At 55.9% G+C, this 16866-nt stretch overlaps 1 protein-coding gene across 6 annotated transcripts in view; it reads left to right on the plus strand.

Annotated features, from left to right (window-relative positions):
* Nucleotides 1-16866, plus strand: part of CHD6 (chromodomain helicase DNA binding protein 6) — a 93680-nt gene that overhangs the window by 48422 nt on the left and 28392 nt on the right. For 4 of the 6 annotated variants that reach the window (XM_082292827.1, XM_082292829.1, XM_082292830.1 and 1 more), the window contains 15 exons: nucleotides 1328-1466; nucleotides 2001-2150; nucleotides 4753-4818; nucleotides 5274-5332; nucleotides 5677-5794; nucleotides 6939-7025; nucleotides 7245-7394; nucleotides 7685-7806; nucleotides 10949-11192; nucleotides 11628-11804; nucleotides 13382-13525; nucleotides 14296-14551; nucleotides 15009-15219; nucleotides 15726-15921; nucleotides 16445-16609. In XM_082292827.1, the coding sequence (XP_082148953.1) occupies nucleotides 1328-1466; nucleotides 2001-2150; nucleotides 4753-4818; nucleotides 5274-5332; nucleotides 5677-5794; nucleotides 6939-7025; nucleotides 7245-7394; nucleotides 7685-7806; nucleotides 10949-11192; nucleotides 11628-11804; nucleotides 13382-13525; nucleotides 14296-14551; nucleotides 15009-15219; nucleotides 15726-15921; nucleotides 16445-16609 (2284 nt within the window). The remainder of the gene's footprint in view (nucleotides 1-1327; nucleotides 1467-2000; nucleotides 2151-4752; nucleotides 4819-5273; nucleotides 5333-5676; nucleotides 5795-6938; nucleotides 7026-7244; nucleotides 7395-7684; nucleotides 7807-10948; nucleotides 11193-11627; nucleotides 11805-13381; nucleotides 13526-14295; nucleotides 14552-15008; nucleotides 15220-15725; nucleotides 15922-16444; nucleotides 16610-16866) is intronic. The other 2 variants (XM_082292826.1, XM_082292831.1) reach the window with 1 other exon arrangement.

Consider the following 16866-nt stretch of genomic DNA (forward strand, 5'->3'; position numbering starts at 1 on the left):
TACTGCTCGGTGGAAGCACTGCTTGCAGAGCATTTTCAGGGCCTCTTAATTGAGGCATATATGCATGGCCAGGGCATTTCTGACCTGAACAACAGATTTTTACCTTTATTTTTTGCTAGTCACAGGCAAGCAGAGATTTTTCTCAATAAATGGAGCTAAAACCTTGACGTGGCTTTGAAACTATTGGTTCCTCTGCCACTGTACAGATCTGGGATGTGAAGGGGATGGATGGTGGGGCTGGAAGTGAGGAAGGCGGCATTGTTCAGCGCTGGGACAAGCACCAGCTCTTTGGAGCCATTCCCTTAACAGTGTTCTTTGCAGAGGATAAGGATGAGCTGGCATGCTGGGAGCAGTTGTTTTTTTACCGTGGTGCTTCCTGGTCCCGTTTCCTTGTGCAGGCAGGTTGTGGTGGTGCCACAGGGGTGCAGGTAGCCCTTACCCTGAGAATATGCCGTGGGACTGGGCTTGTCTTTCCATGTTTTTCAGGAAGGTGGTGGGATTCAAGGGAGTAGAGCCCAAGTCCCCTCCGTGACCTGAGCATGGAGGACGGTTTCCCGGTGGGACAGAGCTTCCCAGTGGGCCCTTGGAACTGGCAGTGGCTGCTGTGATGGGCCTGGGGAGTTGGATCTCTATCCTCCTGTGTCCATGGCAATCACAGGGCTTAACTCCCTCCAGCTGGAGGCTTGCTCCAGTCTGCTCAGCTGCCTGGGGAGGGGGCTCACTGCTGTGGCTCAGGAACCACGAATCATGAGCTGGAGCAGCTTGTGCTTGGTGTAAAGGTTTACTGGCAGGGCTCTGTGGCACATGCAGGAGGTGGCCAGCATGTGTGGCCAGTGCTCCTCAGACTGGGCTAGAAGGTTTGTTTCCAGGGTGCCAGGACACGGGTTGTCTCTGGAGCTGCTGAACTTTATTTCTGACTTTGATCAGCGCAGGATGCGTTTGGGAGTGCTGTGATCAGAGCAGGCACCTTGCTGCCCTGGCCTACTGGGTTTGGCGGTGGGGAGATCCTCTTTGTGCCTGTGCTAGACCCTGTGAGCTGAACCCCAGCTCCTTATGCCCCTGTGGGGCTGTTCCCCTGGCTGGTGATAGCCCCCAGCCTCCACACCAGGCAGGGCAGGTGGACCCTTTCATCCCAGTGTTCTGGAACTGGATGGAGAAACACTTGGTGTGCTTAATGAGCATCACTGACTGGGGATCCCCAGTGCTGGGGGAGGTCCCAGGAGCCTTGAGCTGCCTCTGGGTGATCTAGTGGGAGCAGTGCTCTGTGTGGGTGCCTGCTGCCTCTCCCCTGACAGGACATGATCTAACCGTCAGTCTGCCTTGGCAGCAAAGACACCCCCGTGGAGAAGAAGAAGAAAGGGAAGAGGAAAAATGAGATACCAGTGAACAGTTTGGATTTGGATCAGGATCTCCTGAGCCCATCTGTACAGAGCCCAGAGGAGTCTGCAGAGTCAGCTGACAGCCAGGTATGTCCAAAGCCCTCAGCTGCCTGCCGGTGGGTGAAATCCTGGCTGCTTCTCAGTGGGACCACAACAGGGCCCCTGGGCACAGGAATCAGAGAGCATGTTCTGCAGTATGGCCAGCTTCTATCAGCCTGAAGTCAGCTGTTGGCCCAGGGCTGGGTGCACACTGCTGCCCTGGGCCCTGTGTATCTCACAGCCTTGAGTCTCCCTCTCCACCACAGCTTTGGGCAGCTCCTTTTCCTGGCACAGCGCAGGGGGGCACGTTGGCCCCGCAGCCTGGAGGGCTTCATTCCCTGCATCTCTGCAGGGCTCCTCTGCCTCACATTTTGGGGACTGACAGGGCTCTGAGGGTCAGGATGGAGACCTCAGCACCTCAAGGAGTGCTTGGTCTTCCCACCACTCCCAACCTGCTGGGGCAGGGGGTGGCCTGGAAGGAATCCTGGCAGCTCTGGGGCTTTCTCTCTGCCACTCAAGCAAGGAGGAGGTAGTTGGTCTGCCCGTGCCTCCCGGCGCTGCCTTTTCTCATCCTGTATACAGAAACGACGCTCTGGACGGCAGGTGAAGAGGAGGAAGTACAACGAGGACCTGGATTTCAAGGTTGTGGATGATGATGGCGAGACAATTGCTGTGCTGGGAGCTGGGCGAACCTCCGCGCTCTCCGCCTCTACTCTGGCGTGGCAGGCAGAGGTAGTGCTGGGTGTGGGACTGGGGGGTGCGGGGGATCTGCCTCTTGCAGGGTGTCCCAAAATGTCAGTGCTGAGGCTTGAAGTGGTGGGTCTCAGCTCAAGGATGGGGTGAGAGAGTGCCTGTCTGGGAGGGTTCAGGCTGGATTTTCAGGAACTGTGAGATGGACAAGAGGTGTGCTGGTCCAACTGTTCCCCTCCTGCTTGGAGACTAAGGCCTTTGGAATGTGTCACGCAGCTGGACGTGTCTTAACCACTGCCATGCCCACCTTTGGCTTTGGTCTCTGTATCTCCTGTTCATGATTATGCTATCATTTTGTCCCTGCCAGCTGAGGGCTTTGTAGGTGCCAGGTCATCGTTTTCTGCCCACATTGCTGCTCTCTGTCAATGCCTCAGAGCATAGCGATGCCAGCCTGACCCTTGCCAGCTGAGCTGGTCTGCTGAGCAGCATGGCAGGGATCTGGGCAGCATGGCAAGGACCAGCCGATGCCACTGTGGTTTGGGCCTTGCTGTCCTGCTGCCTCTGCCCACTGGTTCAGTGCTGGCTCCTGGTGGGTGCTGGCTGCTCCTTCCTGCCTGCCTATGACTGTGTGTTGGATCCTGCAACTCATTCCATCTCTCTGGTCACTGACAAAGCTGCCACATATTAATAATGGTCACTAGTTGTTTTCCTGGTGTTTCTGTAACCCCCTAGTCCCCTCTTCCCAAGGCTTTGGTGGGTATTAGTCAGCTCTGTTGATAAGCCCTGACCTGATGATCCATGCCTAGCCTGGGGCTGCCACACACCCTCAGGACATGCTGCTAGTGCTGCTTCAGCTCTGCCTGAGGCCGTGTCCCAGCTGGGCTCCTGGCAGTCATCTCTCCAAGTGAGATTTTCAAAGCAGCAGGTATGAGCTGCCGTTGGCAGTGTGTCCATGCTGCCAGCCTGTTCTCCTCTCAGTCCTAAACTTCCATCTCAGTTTGTCCTGCTCCAGATGGGTCATTAAGTGTGATGTCCAACAGCAGCCAGGCTGGGTGGCTGCTCTGAGGCCTGGCCAGCCTGCCCTGCTGGGCTTGCCCGTGGCTGCTTCCAGGATCAGAACTGATAGGCAGGGCAGGATGTGAGTGCTGCGACCTCAGGGATGCTGTCCCTATGACCTGGACTTGCCACTTTCCCCCTGCCTCCTGGCCACGGTCCTAAACAGCTCTTTGGGGCAGTGCAGGGCTCCTCCAGCAACCTTCAGGCAGCCAGCAATGAGCCCCAGGTCAGTGGAAGCCTGTGTAAGGGCTGTGGATCAGCGTGGGAGCTCCCAGCGCCAGGGCACTGGGCTGTTGTGATGGCCATGTTCACACAAACCCTCTGTGGGAGGGTCAGGCAGAGCCCAGCAGTGCCAGGGTGGATGCCTGGGCATGGGGGAGCAGGTGCTGCACAGTGGCTGTGGCAGGAGCACTTCTGCATGCTCCCTTCAGCCATCTTAACCCAGTGTCGGGCAGAGTTCCCCAAACAGGGCAGGAATCCTTGGCTTTCCCAGACACTTTCAGAAGAGTGGTGTGGGATGCCCTGTCTGTCTGTCCTTCTCCCGCCTGCCCAATGCCTTTCTCTGAGAGACTTTCTAGTCTGCAAAGCAACTCCTCAGGGCTGCTTTGCCTTGGTCCAGACTCTGCCTCCATCTCAAGGGAATGAACAGTCCTTCTCCTTTCTGCTCTGCACTTTGCTCCTCCTTCTGCTGTACTATCTCCCATCTCAAGCAGGCTCCACATTTTCGGTGTCCATCATCTCCCCTGAATCTTCCTGTGTGTGTCTCCTCTGTAGCACAGACAGGCACAAGCCTGTCTCTCTTGTCCCTTGGCATTCGGTGGGGCTGGTCCTGGCACAGCCGCAGCCAGGAGATCCTTCACCTCCCCTGAGCTGGCAGCAGGGCAGCGTTAGGGCCACCTCCAGCAAAGCCTGTGTTCAGCAGGAGGGGCTGTGCTGGGAGCCCCTGGGTGCCAGCAGAGGGTATCTATGGGTGATTCTCTGGGGACCGTGTGGAAGCCTGCAGAGGGAAGGAGGCAGCACTTCGAGCCTGCCAGGAAGAGCTGCATGGAGAATGGTGGGGTGAGGTGCTGTTGCCCGTGGCCAAGGGCAGATGACAGTGTGGGGGTGGCATCCTGCTTGCTCTCCTGAGGTCCTTGGGGCCATACAGCACTATGGGGCTGTGTAAATGCCAAGGCATGACCAGGATGTGGCATGGAGAGTGCCTGGGAGCAGGAATGTGCATATTTTGGCGTATTTCCTTCCTTGAGTCCATGGGCAGAAGTGCCCAAGTTCCCTGCTCTTTTCTGGGAGACTTTCCACCCTCTCTGGCTGCCCTGGTGTAGCTGGAAGGACCCACACAGCAAACCCCACAGTGCTGTGGCCTGGCTGACGTGAAGAGGACAGGCAGAGGGTGAGTGTAGCTGGGCTGGCAACACCTACACCCTCTCACCCAGCAAGAGCTCCCCAAGCACAGCTCTCCCAGCTCCCAGTACTGATTCTGTCTGCCCAGCTGGGGGACTGGGAGAGGAGCAAGCAGCCATTTGTGATGGGAGAGTGACAGGGACACGTGATGAGCCGGAAAAACAAAGCTCTCTTTTCCTGTCCCCAGGAGCCTCCTGAGGATGATGCCAATATCATTGAGAAGATCCTTGCCTCCAGGATGGTGCAGAAGGAGGTGAGTGGCAAGGACGTCAGTGGGGCTGGAAGTCCCTGAGCAGACAAGAGATGGGTCCTGGCTGCCCTGTACAGCAGGGACATGAGATGTAGCACCATTTGGTGCTCTTGCTCCTGTGGTGGGATGCTGGGGTATGCCCAGACTAGCACCTTGCTGAGCTGTGGATCAGTGTGGTGCCTCTCCTGTCCTGGGCGTCAGAAAGCCTCTGGAGAGGAGTCAGACCTGGGCTGATGCCCACTAGAAGGTGTTGGAGTTCCCCGTGCTCAAGTGGTCTCACATCATGTTCCCCAGGGCTACTGCATCTCCGGGGCAGCGGCACAACAAGTGCCTGGCTGTCCTCACCATCCCTGGGGCTTAGTCCCTGGAGCCTGTGGTCAGGCAGGGGATGGCTGAGCATGCGCCCCCCAGCTTCTGCACAGCCTCTGACTCACTAACTCTCCTTCCCTTGCTTTCAGGCTCATCCTGGAGGCCTGGCATTTGAGACAGAGGAGTTCTACGTCAAGTACAGGAACTTGTACGTGCAGTGTTACGCTTTTTTCTGTGGGCCCTGTGCATGCAGGAGCAAGGACTGTGTGGTCCCACCTCCATCCCATTTCTAGCTGCAGCCCCAGCATCCCTGTTTTCCTGCCCCTGTCCTCCTGAGCCAGCTGTGGTGGTGGGAAGCAGGGCAGCTGCTGCAGCTTCAGTGCTTGGTCTTGGCCTGGTCCTGGGCCATGGCTTTTCCCAGTTTGGGGTGGCGTAGTCATGGGCTGGGTGTTCTCTGGATCGTTGGGAGATCCATGCTGCTCCGTGTGGCAGATGGGTTTGGGACCAAAGTCCTCTTGGTCACATGTTGTTGATTTTGTTTTCCTCCTGCAGCTCTTACCTCCACTGTAAATGGGCAACGCTGGAGGAGCTGGAGAAGGACCCCAGGATCTCGCAGAAGATAAAGCGCTTCCGGAACAAGCAGGCTCAGATGAAACATATTTTTACAGAGGTGAGAGTGGAGCACAGTGAGCAGTGGTGCCTCACCCTGAGCCCAGTGCCATGGCTAAGCAGGCCAGGAGCCCCCCCTGAAACCTTGCTGCCGAGGCCAGTCCATTTCCAGAGCCAAAGACACCAGGGCTGGAGCTGAGGGTCCATGACTGGGCCCTGGACACCTGTAGTGTCACTGGTGGAATTACGAGCAGGGTGACAAATGTGACTTGTCGGGCACTGCCAGCTCTGGAGGAGTTGCTTGGTGGGAGGGAGGGCAGCATACAGGGCTGGAAGTGCTTCTGTGGTGGAGCAGAGATACTATGGGAGAGAGGGAACTATAAATATCTGGGCTTAGGGCAGCTCCTGCCTGCTCTGCTCTATAAGCAGATTAATCTTGCTTAGTATGAAAGGTGTTCTATAATTTGTCTTGCTGCTCCAGAGATAGTTGTTGGATTTCCTCAAACTGCCCCTTACAAGTGCAAATCAGGTCAGTAGGCTATGAAAATTTCTCCATTGTAGCTGGAAAGCTGGGGGTGTGTGTCAAATTTCTCACTCACAAGTCTGTTTGGGGTCTTTCTCAGGATGCAAAAAAAAAGCGTGTGTTGGAACACTCTGTACCACTGACAGTTCAGCAAGGAGCACATGCTCTTTTCCTGTAGCTAACTAGGGCTTGGGGAGTTGTGAGCATAGAAGCCTGGTTTTTCTCCTTACCAAGCCCTAGGCCATGTCTCTCCAAGGACTATGCTAGGTGAGGCAAGAAGGAAGCAGAAACAGAGATCAAGGTGTCACCCCTTGCAGCTGTGGGGTTCATTGGGTGCTGTGCACTGTGGTGGTCACAGCTCTGGATGCTGCACATCAGCTGGAGCAGACAACTTAGGACTTGTACCTTGGGGCCGGATAGTCTGGAGAGGTCATTGCTGCCTCCCAGCAAGGGCAGCACGGAGCATGTGACTGCTCTAAAGAAAGAGCTTTGCCTTCTGCGGGGCTCCTGCATCCTCCCTGCCCAGAGACAGATGTCTGTACCTGTGTCCAGGGCACTTGGTGTGTTGCACACAGCTAGCAGCATCCTGGGGACAGATGCCCCGCAGCTGTTTACTTTGGCCATCTGTTTAACCATGGAATCACCTTGAACTTACCTCCTGCTTTACTGTTTGCCATCACAGCCTGATGAAGATTTGTTCAACCCGGACTATGTGGAGGTAGATCGAATTCTGGAGGTGGCTCACACAAAGGACCCTGACACTGGGGAGGTGAGAGGCTGCATCTCTCCCTTGCCCCATGGAGGGAAGGAGGGAGACTTGGCGGGAGGCCCGGCCCCATGGTGTACATTGTGGGTGATCTCTGAGCACCCTGAGCCTTCCCAGCCTTCCCTTGCACAGCTTTCCTTGTCCCCAAGGACCCTTGGCACAGAGTGGGTGAAGGGCTGCTGACCCTCCCTGTCTCTGAGCCTGTCTCTCTCTGTGCTGCAGGAGGTGACTCACTACCTGGTGAAGTGGTGCTCACTGCCCTATGAGGAGAGCACCTGGGAGCTGGAGGAGGATGTTGACCCAGGGAAGATTAAAGAGTTTGAAGCCCTCCAAATCCCTCCAGAAATCAAGCACATGGTAACGTACCCTGAGGTAACGTACCCGGCTGGCAGCTCGCTGCCCTGGGCACAGGGACTGGCTGTGTCTTGCCACAGTCCAGTGGTGCTGACCTTGTCCCTGGTGCTGCAGTGTATCCTCCCCTCTTGGGTGGGTCATTTGTCAAGGTCTGAGGGTGGGTTGCAGAGGCCAAGACCTTGTTATGACTCAGCTGTCAGTGACTGCTTTGAAGTGTTGTCCTGATGTGCAGCCCTAGCAGCACTGGGATCTGGCCTCACTGGGCATTAGCATCTCCCATGGACCTTGCTCCTGCTGTCCCCTCCTAGGAGCGCCCAGCATCCGAGTCCTGGCAGAAACTGGAGAAGTCCCGGGAGTACAAGAACAGCAACCAACTGCGGGAGTATCAGCTGGAGGGAATGAACTGGCTGCTCTTTAACTGGTATAACAGGTGAGGAGGAGCTGGAGCAGTCCTTCTGGCAGCAGGCCCTGTGTGTGCCGTCATGGGAACAGCAAAGCTGGGGAGCAGAGCAGACATACAGGGGTCTGACAGAGCAGCCACTGAGTCCTTCAAGTGCTAGAGCTGGCAGGCAGCTGCCAGAAACAATGTGTTTGCTTTAGCTTTGCAACTGAGTCTTTAGGAATGTTTCTCCCTGGTAAAGGCTGATGAGTCTTGGAGATAGTAGGGCTTAGCTACGGTTCTAAGTGTCGCGGGTTCGGTTTGTAACCAGGCAGAAACACCAATTTAGTGTAGTGGTTTGGTCCAAAATACTCATTACTGTTTATCTGCTGTGAGATAAGAATTAGGAGAAATGCAAAGCAGGCACCAAACTTGAAAGAATATAAAGAAGTTTATTAACAGACCTAAAAGAAGGAAAAGAAAAAAAATTATACCACCTTCAGAACTCTCCTCCTCCCCCCACCTTCCTCCCTTCTCCCACTGACAATGTAAAAAGACAACCCTTAAGATGTTCAGTCTGTTTACCACTGCCATAATAACCTTGTTCAGTCCATTTAGAAAGAGAAGTCTCTTCTTGCTCATGCTATGAATGAAAACAGTATCACAACGAGACAGCCGCCCACTTCCAAATATTGTTCAGTCCATTTAGGAAGAGGAGTCTCTCTGCCTGCGTGTGAGTCCCTTCCCCCGACTTGCAGCTTTTCCTGCAACTGCTTTCGAGGGTCCACTCTTGAAGTTTTTGGGGTACAATTTAAGGTTGAGCCGTTCAGAAACAAAAACAGAGGCCCTTCTCCTTCCCTGGGAGCAAAGGGTCTTCATCATCTTCATCATTAAGACTATCTCTGGGAGCATCTCTAGGTACTGAGGTTTTCTCCTTTCCCGTTCGGAGCAAAAGTCCTCATCTGGTTCATCTCTAGGTACTGAGGTTTTCTCCTTTCCCGTTTAGAGCAAAAGTCCTCATCTGGTCCATCTCTCCCTGTCCAAACTTCTCATGAAATTACAGCTGTGTCAGCATCTGCCTATCTCAGCGCAGGTGCTTTTGCTCACGAGTTGAACACTCCACCCCCCATATCTTCATGAAATTACAACAGGATACTCTGATATATCATAGCTTCACAACAGAATTTCAGCTTTAAGCATCTCCTCTCTCTCTCTCTTCCCTCAGGTTTTCAGCTCTTCACAGCAGTAAAAGGGTTAATCTCACCTCAGCCTTGCAGCCTTGCAGCTGGAATGTTGAATTTTCCTTATCGCAGTGGAGAGGGGGGAGAGCAGAGCCGCTCCGGCTGCCCACGGCAAGGCAGTGGGGGGGGTTCCATGGCTGGAACAGGCCCATGGCTCCAGGATGGCCGTGGCCCGGCCCGGCCTGGCCCAAGCAGGGCCTGGCCGGGCCCGCTGGCCCCCACACGGGGCCTGCAGCCACCTGTGCCAGTGCCGGAAACGAGAGAGAGCTTGGAGGGGGAGTTTGCCTATTCTTAAATGTGGATCACAGAGGTGGTCACAACTTTAGGTGGCTTAGAGAATTGTCCATATTCAAACTGGCCAGCTGATAGGTTCTGTCAGGTCCCAGAGGAAACTGTAAGCACCCCTTAGCAAGGACGTCCCTTCCGGGACTATGCTTGCTAACCTATGACACTAAGATACACCTATTTTTTTGGTATTGGCCAGGCTATTGGTTACCCATTGTGTGGCAGGCAGGTGGGAATATGCATGTTCTCAGCTGCAGCAGGCCATCAGATGCATCTTTCCCTGGCTCACGTGTACCTGAAGAACAGCACCTTTCATGCTGATTTTGAATCCATGGTCTTACAAGAAGTTGGCTGGCTTACCCAGTGTCTTGGTTTCAAAGACGTCTGCTAAGGAAGGCAGGAGCCTCCGTTGGAATGGAAAATGTGACCCCCTTCCCTCCGGATTCTGATCAGTTTGAAATGAAGGGGCTTTCAGGCAGAGCTGCGGGAGAAGGAGCAGCAGCTCTTTGCTGCTGTGTGTGTGGGTGCCAAGGCACACAAAGAGCAGCGCCGGCAGCACCAAGGAGCAGCAGCAGAGCCCAGGGCCGGCCTCTCCCGGCCGCAGCCCTTTCCCCTCGCTGCAGCTCCGCTCGCGGCCGCCAGGGGCGCTGGTGGCTCCCGGCCGGGCAGGGCGGCTGCGGGGATTCCCGCGCCTGCAGGGGGCGCTGTGCCGCCAGCTCGGCCGCCTCTGCCCGCGGTGATGGCGGCCGGGCCGGCGGGAGGGATGGAAAAGGGGCTTCCTTGGCAAAGCCCCAGGGGCGGCCGGGCCCCTCGGGTGCCCCAGCCGGACCCATCGGGAGCAGCAAGCTGGAATGGCAGCAATGAGCAAAAACCCTGGGTGGTCGACAAGATGTATCAAATCCACGGCTGTAACAGGAACCTCAGGATGTCTTGGCAGGCAGGATGTGCAGAGTTACAGTGTAGGGAAGACTCAGAGCAGTGGCAAAGAAGGGGTCGGGGCAGGGCAGCGGCGGCCCGGCTCTGAGCAGGGCAGGGAAAGGCAGGCTTGGGATCCCAGGGTTTCTCACCTGAGGCACCCGAGCAGATGCTGAAGAGCCCCTCTTTTAGTGAAGGTAGACTGTTAATAAGGTTCCAATGCAACGGCCGCTCTTACGAACAGAGCTGCACTCACGGTAGAAGAAAGGCAGCAGGAGACGGAATCCTGCAGTGGTGACGAATTCTCCCCACAGCCACCGCAGCCTCTCTCCCCTCCGAATGCTTGAGAGAACAAGAGCTGGGGGCTGCATGCAACCTCGTTTTCCCAGTCCAAAGCTCTCGGTATCTCTGCCCTCCATGAGAAACCTCAGGTAAAGAGAGAGGAGCCAGCTGCACCCCTCCCCTGAGCGGTGACAACTTCTTTTGTCTCTCTTAAGTAGCCAGTCTTTATTGTCTCCTATCAACACATATGGGGGAAAGCTCCTTAAGAGAAAGAAAAACAAAAGGAGAACTCCTAAAACCCCAACACCCAGACAGATTTGGGCCACTATAGGAAAGTCCCCCCAAGCTCCATGCTTCAGGGTCAGAGAAGTGTGGGCAGAGGTGCTGTGCTTGACATCCCATCAAAGAGTTGGTGACAGTGATTTCTGCCCCAAAGAGCCACATTGACCCGACCCTGTCCATCTCTGCAGGAAGAACTGCATCCTGGCTGACGAGATGGGGTTGGGGAAGACAATCCAGTCAATCACCTTCCTCTCAGAGATATTCCTGATGGGCATCCATGGCCCCTTCCTCATCATCGCACCTCTCTCCACCATCACGAACTGGGAGAGGGAGTTCCGCACCTGGACGGAGATGAACGCCATCGTGTACCACGGCAGCCAGATCAGCCGGCAGATGATCCAGCAGTACGAGATGGTGTACAGGGACACTCAGGTGATTGATGCACACAACACTCCCAGGATGTGTCCCCCAGCCCTGGCTTCCTTTACTTGGGAAGCACTGAGCTGCCTGTGGAGCTGGTTCATTTGGAGAGGGAAAGATGATCTTTTCAGCCCCTTTTGCTGGCATGGGCTCAGGTTGCACTGTGTATGAGTGAACAGGCACAACTCATGCACACTGGGGAGGGTGCAGCATAGCCCTGGTTCTTGTCCAGGCCTACATGCAGTAGGCCCTGGGGCAGTGTCTGGTTTGGAGGTACACAGCCTGTGGCCATCAAGGAGGCTCGCAGGACCTGCCCAGTGCTTGAGAGAGATTATTCTGGGTAAATTCCAGCTCAGAGTCCGATGCTCACACTGATACTGTCAGATAGGAGATCCGACAGTGTGCTGCCACTCTGCAGGACTCAAACTCTGGTTTCTGTTTCCCTAGGGTAACCCTCTCCCTGGGATCTTCAAGTTCCAGGTGGTTATCACCACCTTTGAGATGATCCTTGCTGACTGCCCGGAGCTGAAGAAGATCCAGTGGCGCTGTGTGGTCATTGACGAGGCACATCGCCTGAAGAACAGGAACTGCAAGCTCTTGGAGGGGCTGAAGCTCATGGCCCTGGTGAGCATGTCCTGCCTGGGTTCACCTGGTAGAGCAGGGCAGGCTGGAGATGGCCATGCTGAGCAGTCAGATGCCACTGTCAGCGGCTCAGGCCCTGTGCCAGGCTGGAGGAAAACCATACAGGGGGCCCCCAGATGGGCAGGGCTGGTGCCCTGCAGCCCTCACAAACTTCTTTTTGCCAAAGTGGAGTATTAACTCCCCCTGTGCCTTCCCACCTGGGAGTGCTCCCTTCCAGAGCCCTGCCCAGCCTTGCAGCACAGTGTAAGCTGCTGCAGCACATGGGGACAGTTGCTGGCCAGCCCTGCACAGCACCCCTGGCCATGATGTGCCTTGTGCCCTACATTGAGCAGGGCTGTGGTGTTCGAGCTGGTTTCTTACTGCTGTGCAAACATGGGACCAGTCCATGCCAGGGATGGGGGTGCAGGACTGTGCATGTTAACAAAGGGATCAGTGAGCTGCTCCGAGAAATTATTTGGATGTCCAGCTCTTTCCCAGCCCTGGGAAAAGCAGCGCTGCTGTTAGCTGGACCAAGGGCCATCAGGCCTTTTGAATATTGCAGCTGTACCCAGCTTCCATCACACTCACCTGTAGCTGGGCCAGGCCTCCAAAAATAGTTAGTCTTCTGACTCCCACAAGTTCCAAAAGACCCTGCTGTTTCCGCTGATTTTGCGTCTTGTGCGGGTCCCTGCTGGATTGTGAGCTTGAGTCAAAGCAGGATTGCTACTCGTCCATCTTCTAGACTCCCACCTTCCTTTGTACAAGTCCTGTGGGGCTCTTCCACCTTAAAATTGCCCTTCTTTCCTAGCTGTCTTCTCCTGAGGACATTTCCTGCACTAGGCTGAGCAGGAGGATTACCCTGAGTAGTGAGCCCAAGGCTCTGGCAGTGCTGGGACAGAGCACCTGAAGCTCGAGCCCATGTTGTCAGGCATGGGAGGGAGGGCATTCTCCTTGAGGGATCATCTGGTCCTCACATCCCCTAGTCTTGGGGGTTGTCTGGACCCCATCTCCTTTCACTGCACATGTACCTACATGGTGGACCTCTAAGAAAAGCTCCCCCTTGTTCCCAGTGCACAGCCATACCTGCCCCTGATGATTTTGGAGCACCCTGCTGAGACTGGCCCTAGCAGCAGGTCACTGGTGCCCCTCGGTGTACCATGGCTGTGGGCCATGTTCCCTCTTGTTCTCCCTGAGCCCTGGAGACAGACATCCTGCCCCCAGCTGCACGGAAGCTTGGGCTCTGTCAGTGTCCCCATCCAGCACCAGCACAGCCCTTCCCGAAGGTCTTGTGCCAGGGCAGGACTGAAGCCTGGGGGCATTGTGAAATCTTGGGTTTGGCTGTTGTTGCACAGAGCTGGACTGGAACATGTGCACAGGAGCATCCTGGGAGCCACAAGATGGTGTTGTGTGGCAGTGGCTCAGTCTGGGCTGTCACCAGGGAAGTCTCTCAGGGAGTATGTTTGTTCCCAGACCACCCAGAGTGCTTCTGAGGCTGGAAGATAAGAAACATTGTGCTCTTGGGACCCCTTCAACCCAGCTAATGGGGTTGAGCCCTCAACTTGTTTATTGTGTGTTCCCAGGAACACAAGGTGCTGCTGACAGGGACCCCTCTGCAGAACTCGGTGGAGGAGCTCTTCAGCCTCCTAAATTTTCTGGAGCCACAGCAGTTCCCCTCAGAGACAGCTTTCCTGGAAGAGTTTGGAGACCTGAAGACAGAGGAGCAGGTACCTGGCAGAGTGATGCTGGTGGCTTAGCACAGGCCACTAGGACACCTGGGGACCAAACCAGACATGCTTTCAGATATGTGCTTCATGGAAGTAGATAGGATTTCTCATGCCAGGAGAAGCAAAGTTGTGACAGAGCCCCAAGTGCTGCTCTGGGGAGAGGAGACCTGCCCCTGCCAAGGCAGTGGTCTGTTCCCAACTGACTCCCTGCTGCCCTTGCATGCCTGGGTAGAACAGCTCGCCTGCCTCTCCCACCTGCTCTGTCCCTGAGAGCAACAGGAGTGCAGGGGGAAAGGGGAGGTCAGTAAGTCCATGTGTCAGTCACCCTTGTCAGGTTCCCCTGGAGAGCCTTCCTCCAAAGCTCTCCTTGAGTGTGGGTCATGGGAAGCTGCTTAGTCGCCTAGGCTATCCCACTGCCTTTTGAATGTGGGAATTGCACAAAGATTGTCATTCTGTGGGAGCAGGCACAAGCACATGAAGCAACCACCATCTCAGCTACCATCCAAACTCTAAGCTCTCCTCCTGCATCAGACACCTAAGGCTGCTGGCAGCAGAGGCATGTGGAGTTCACAGTCCAGGACTGGTCACTGACATGCCTGCCCCAAGGACCCCAGCCCCTGAAGTTGTCCTGGCTGGCTGCTGAGCAGCTGCTCCAGAGTCACCTGTAGTGGGTTTGCAGTGTGGGGAGGCTCTAGTCTTGCAGACCCATCTGCTGTGCCCATGTGCTTGCCATGCAGGGAGGGCAGTGAATGTCTGCGCTTGCTCTGCAGGTGAAGAAGCTGCAGTCCATCCTGAAGCCCATGATGCTGCGACGGCTGAAGGACGATGTAGAGAAGAATCTGGCACCCAAACAGGAGACCATCATTGAGGTGGAGCTGACCAATATCCAAAAGAAATACTACCGGGCCATCCTGGAGAAGAATTTCTCCTTCCTCTCCAAGGGTGCCAACCAGCACAATATGCCCAACCTCATCAATACCATGATGGAGCTGCGCAAGTGCTGCAATCACCCGTACCTCATCAATGGTGAGGGCTGTGCACAGGAGTGGTGTGGGGGGACATACAGGTATCACTGCAATACTTATTCTGTTCACTCTCAACAGAACTTGCCCAGCTGGGGAGCCAGCTCAGGCCTCATGCCATCTGCTGATGGTGTGGCAGTGATCTGCCCTGTTGCCTTCCTAGGCAGCCCAGCCCCCTGCAGAGGCTGCTTGCTGATAGGCACCTCAGGGTCTCCTGGGGCTCACTGTGTTTGGGGGTGTTCTGACACAGGCCCAAAGTCCCAACCTGACTTGTTCTGCCAAGAGCTGATGTGAACCCTGAAGAAGTTTAGTGACAGGAGTGGAGGGTCTGCAGGAGGTCTCTAGCCAGCCTCCCTAGCTCTGACTGCTTGGGTTCTGTTGCTCGTGTGGTCCCTTGCTGCTGCCCTGGGCAGCTGCACTGCCAGGCTCACCAAGAGCTCACATCCCTTTTCACCTGGCAGGGGCAGAGGAGAAGATCCTGGAAGACTTCCGTAAAACACACTGCCCAGAGGCACCAGACTTCCAGCTGCAGGCGATGATCCAGGCAGCTGGGAAGCTGGTGCTCATTGATAAGCTGCTTCCCAAGCTGATCGCTGGTGGGCACAAGGTGCTCATCTTCTCACAGATGGTGCGCTGCCTTGACATCCTGGAAGACTATCTCATCCAGAGACGGTTAGTACAGCTCCAGCATTCACCACGGCTCCTCCACAGCACCTTCATGCACTGTACATAGAGTGGCAACAACACAGGGTGGGAATTTGGCCATTCCATGCCCACATACTGATGGATCCGAGTTACCATCTATTGCTGGTGGGTGTGGAGACCCCAGAGCTAAGCAGCTCAGACCCTTCATTCTGTGTAGTCCAGGGCTAGTCCTCAGAATGACCAGGTGGAAGTAGGTCCCTCCCTTGGTCCTGGTTCCCATGAGCCCCATATCCATGCACCATGTGTGGGGTTGTGATGATCTTGTCATCGTAAGAGGCACAACTTTTGGGAACAATCACAGTGCACACAGGCTGATGGGGCCTGGGCCTCCACCTGGGCACAGGTCCTGCCAGTAAATGCTGGCTGCCGGTGTGCCCACACAGCCTGGGGGAAGGAGCAGAAAGGGATTTGAAAGCCACAGCCTCTTTAGGCCCTGCTGTGATGCTGCTCTGACCTCTTCCCCTCTTGAGCAGGTACACCTATGAGCGCATCGATGGGCGGGTGCGTGGCAACCTGCGCCAGGCTGCCATCGACCGCTTCTGCAAGCCCGACTCGGATCGCTTTGTGTTTCTCCTGTGCACGCGGGCGGGCGGGCTGGGCATCAACCTGACCGCTGCCGACACCTGCATCATCTTCGATTCCGACTGGAACCCACAGAATGACCTGCAGGTAATGGGCTGGGCAGGGCCAGGCTGTCAGGAGGTCCTGAGGCACAGCTCCTATCACAAGTGTCAGGCAGGGAGAACAGGACAGCAGCACCAGCTGTATTGGGCACGAGGTGCTGTGCCAGGAGAGCTGGCAGGCATGTGGGCAGAGGGAACAAGACATGGGGGAGATCACAGTGTGTCTCTGAAAGCACAGATGGGTCACAGAGCAGGCACCACTGTGTCCATACCTGGTGTTGGAGTGGGTGCAGTGTTGCGTGCCACATCTGCAGAGAGCCAAGGCTCCAGCCTGAGCCCTGTGTCCTTGCCTGAGGCTGCTGGGATCTCCCATTCCTGCTCCACAGCTGTGCAGGCTGTGCCAGAACCCTGCCAGGTCAGCCACAGGCAGGGAGTGAGGGTGCTGCGGTGGGTAGGAGCTGACTGTGGGTGAGGTGGGTGAGTGTAGATGTTGGTGCAGGGTGCCACAAGCCACACAGTCCCCATCTTGCTGGGCTCCAGTGCTGACACTGTGCCCTCTGCACTCACAGGCTCAGGCTCGTTGCCACCGGATCGGGCAAAGCAAGGCAGTGAAGGTCTATCGCCTCATCACCAGGAACTCCTACGAGCGGGAGATGTTCGACAAGGCCAGCCTGAAGCTGGGCCTGGATAAAGCCGTGCTGCAGGACATTAACCGCAAGGGCAGCACCAATGGGGTAGGTTGGCTGCTGGAGGGGGCCAGGTGGGAGCCACTGCAGGAAAGCTCTCCTCCTCCGCCTGCAAGTCACTGCCAGGTCAGAGCAGGGACTGGGCAGGCTTTGGGGAGGGAGAGCCCAGTTCCACACATTTGCTCTGCTGCTCTTTGGTCTGCCGGGCTGTTCCTGCGCTGCCATGGGGATAGGGGACACATGATGCTGTGTCTGGGGAGGCATGGACTGAAATTCCTGACAGTCCCTCAGGAGGAGTTTTGAAG

The sequence above is a fragment of the Coloeus monedula genome, assembly GCF_965178545.1.
Source record: "Coloeus monedula genome assembly, chromosome: 17".
NCBI lineage: Eukaryota > Metazoa > Chordata > Aves > Passeriformes > Corvidae > Coloeus > Coloeus monedula.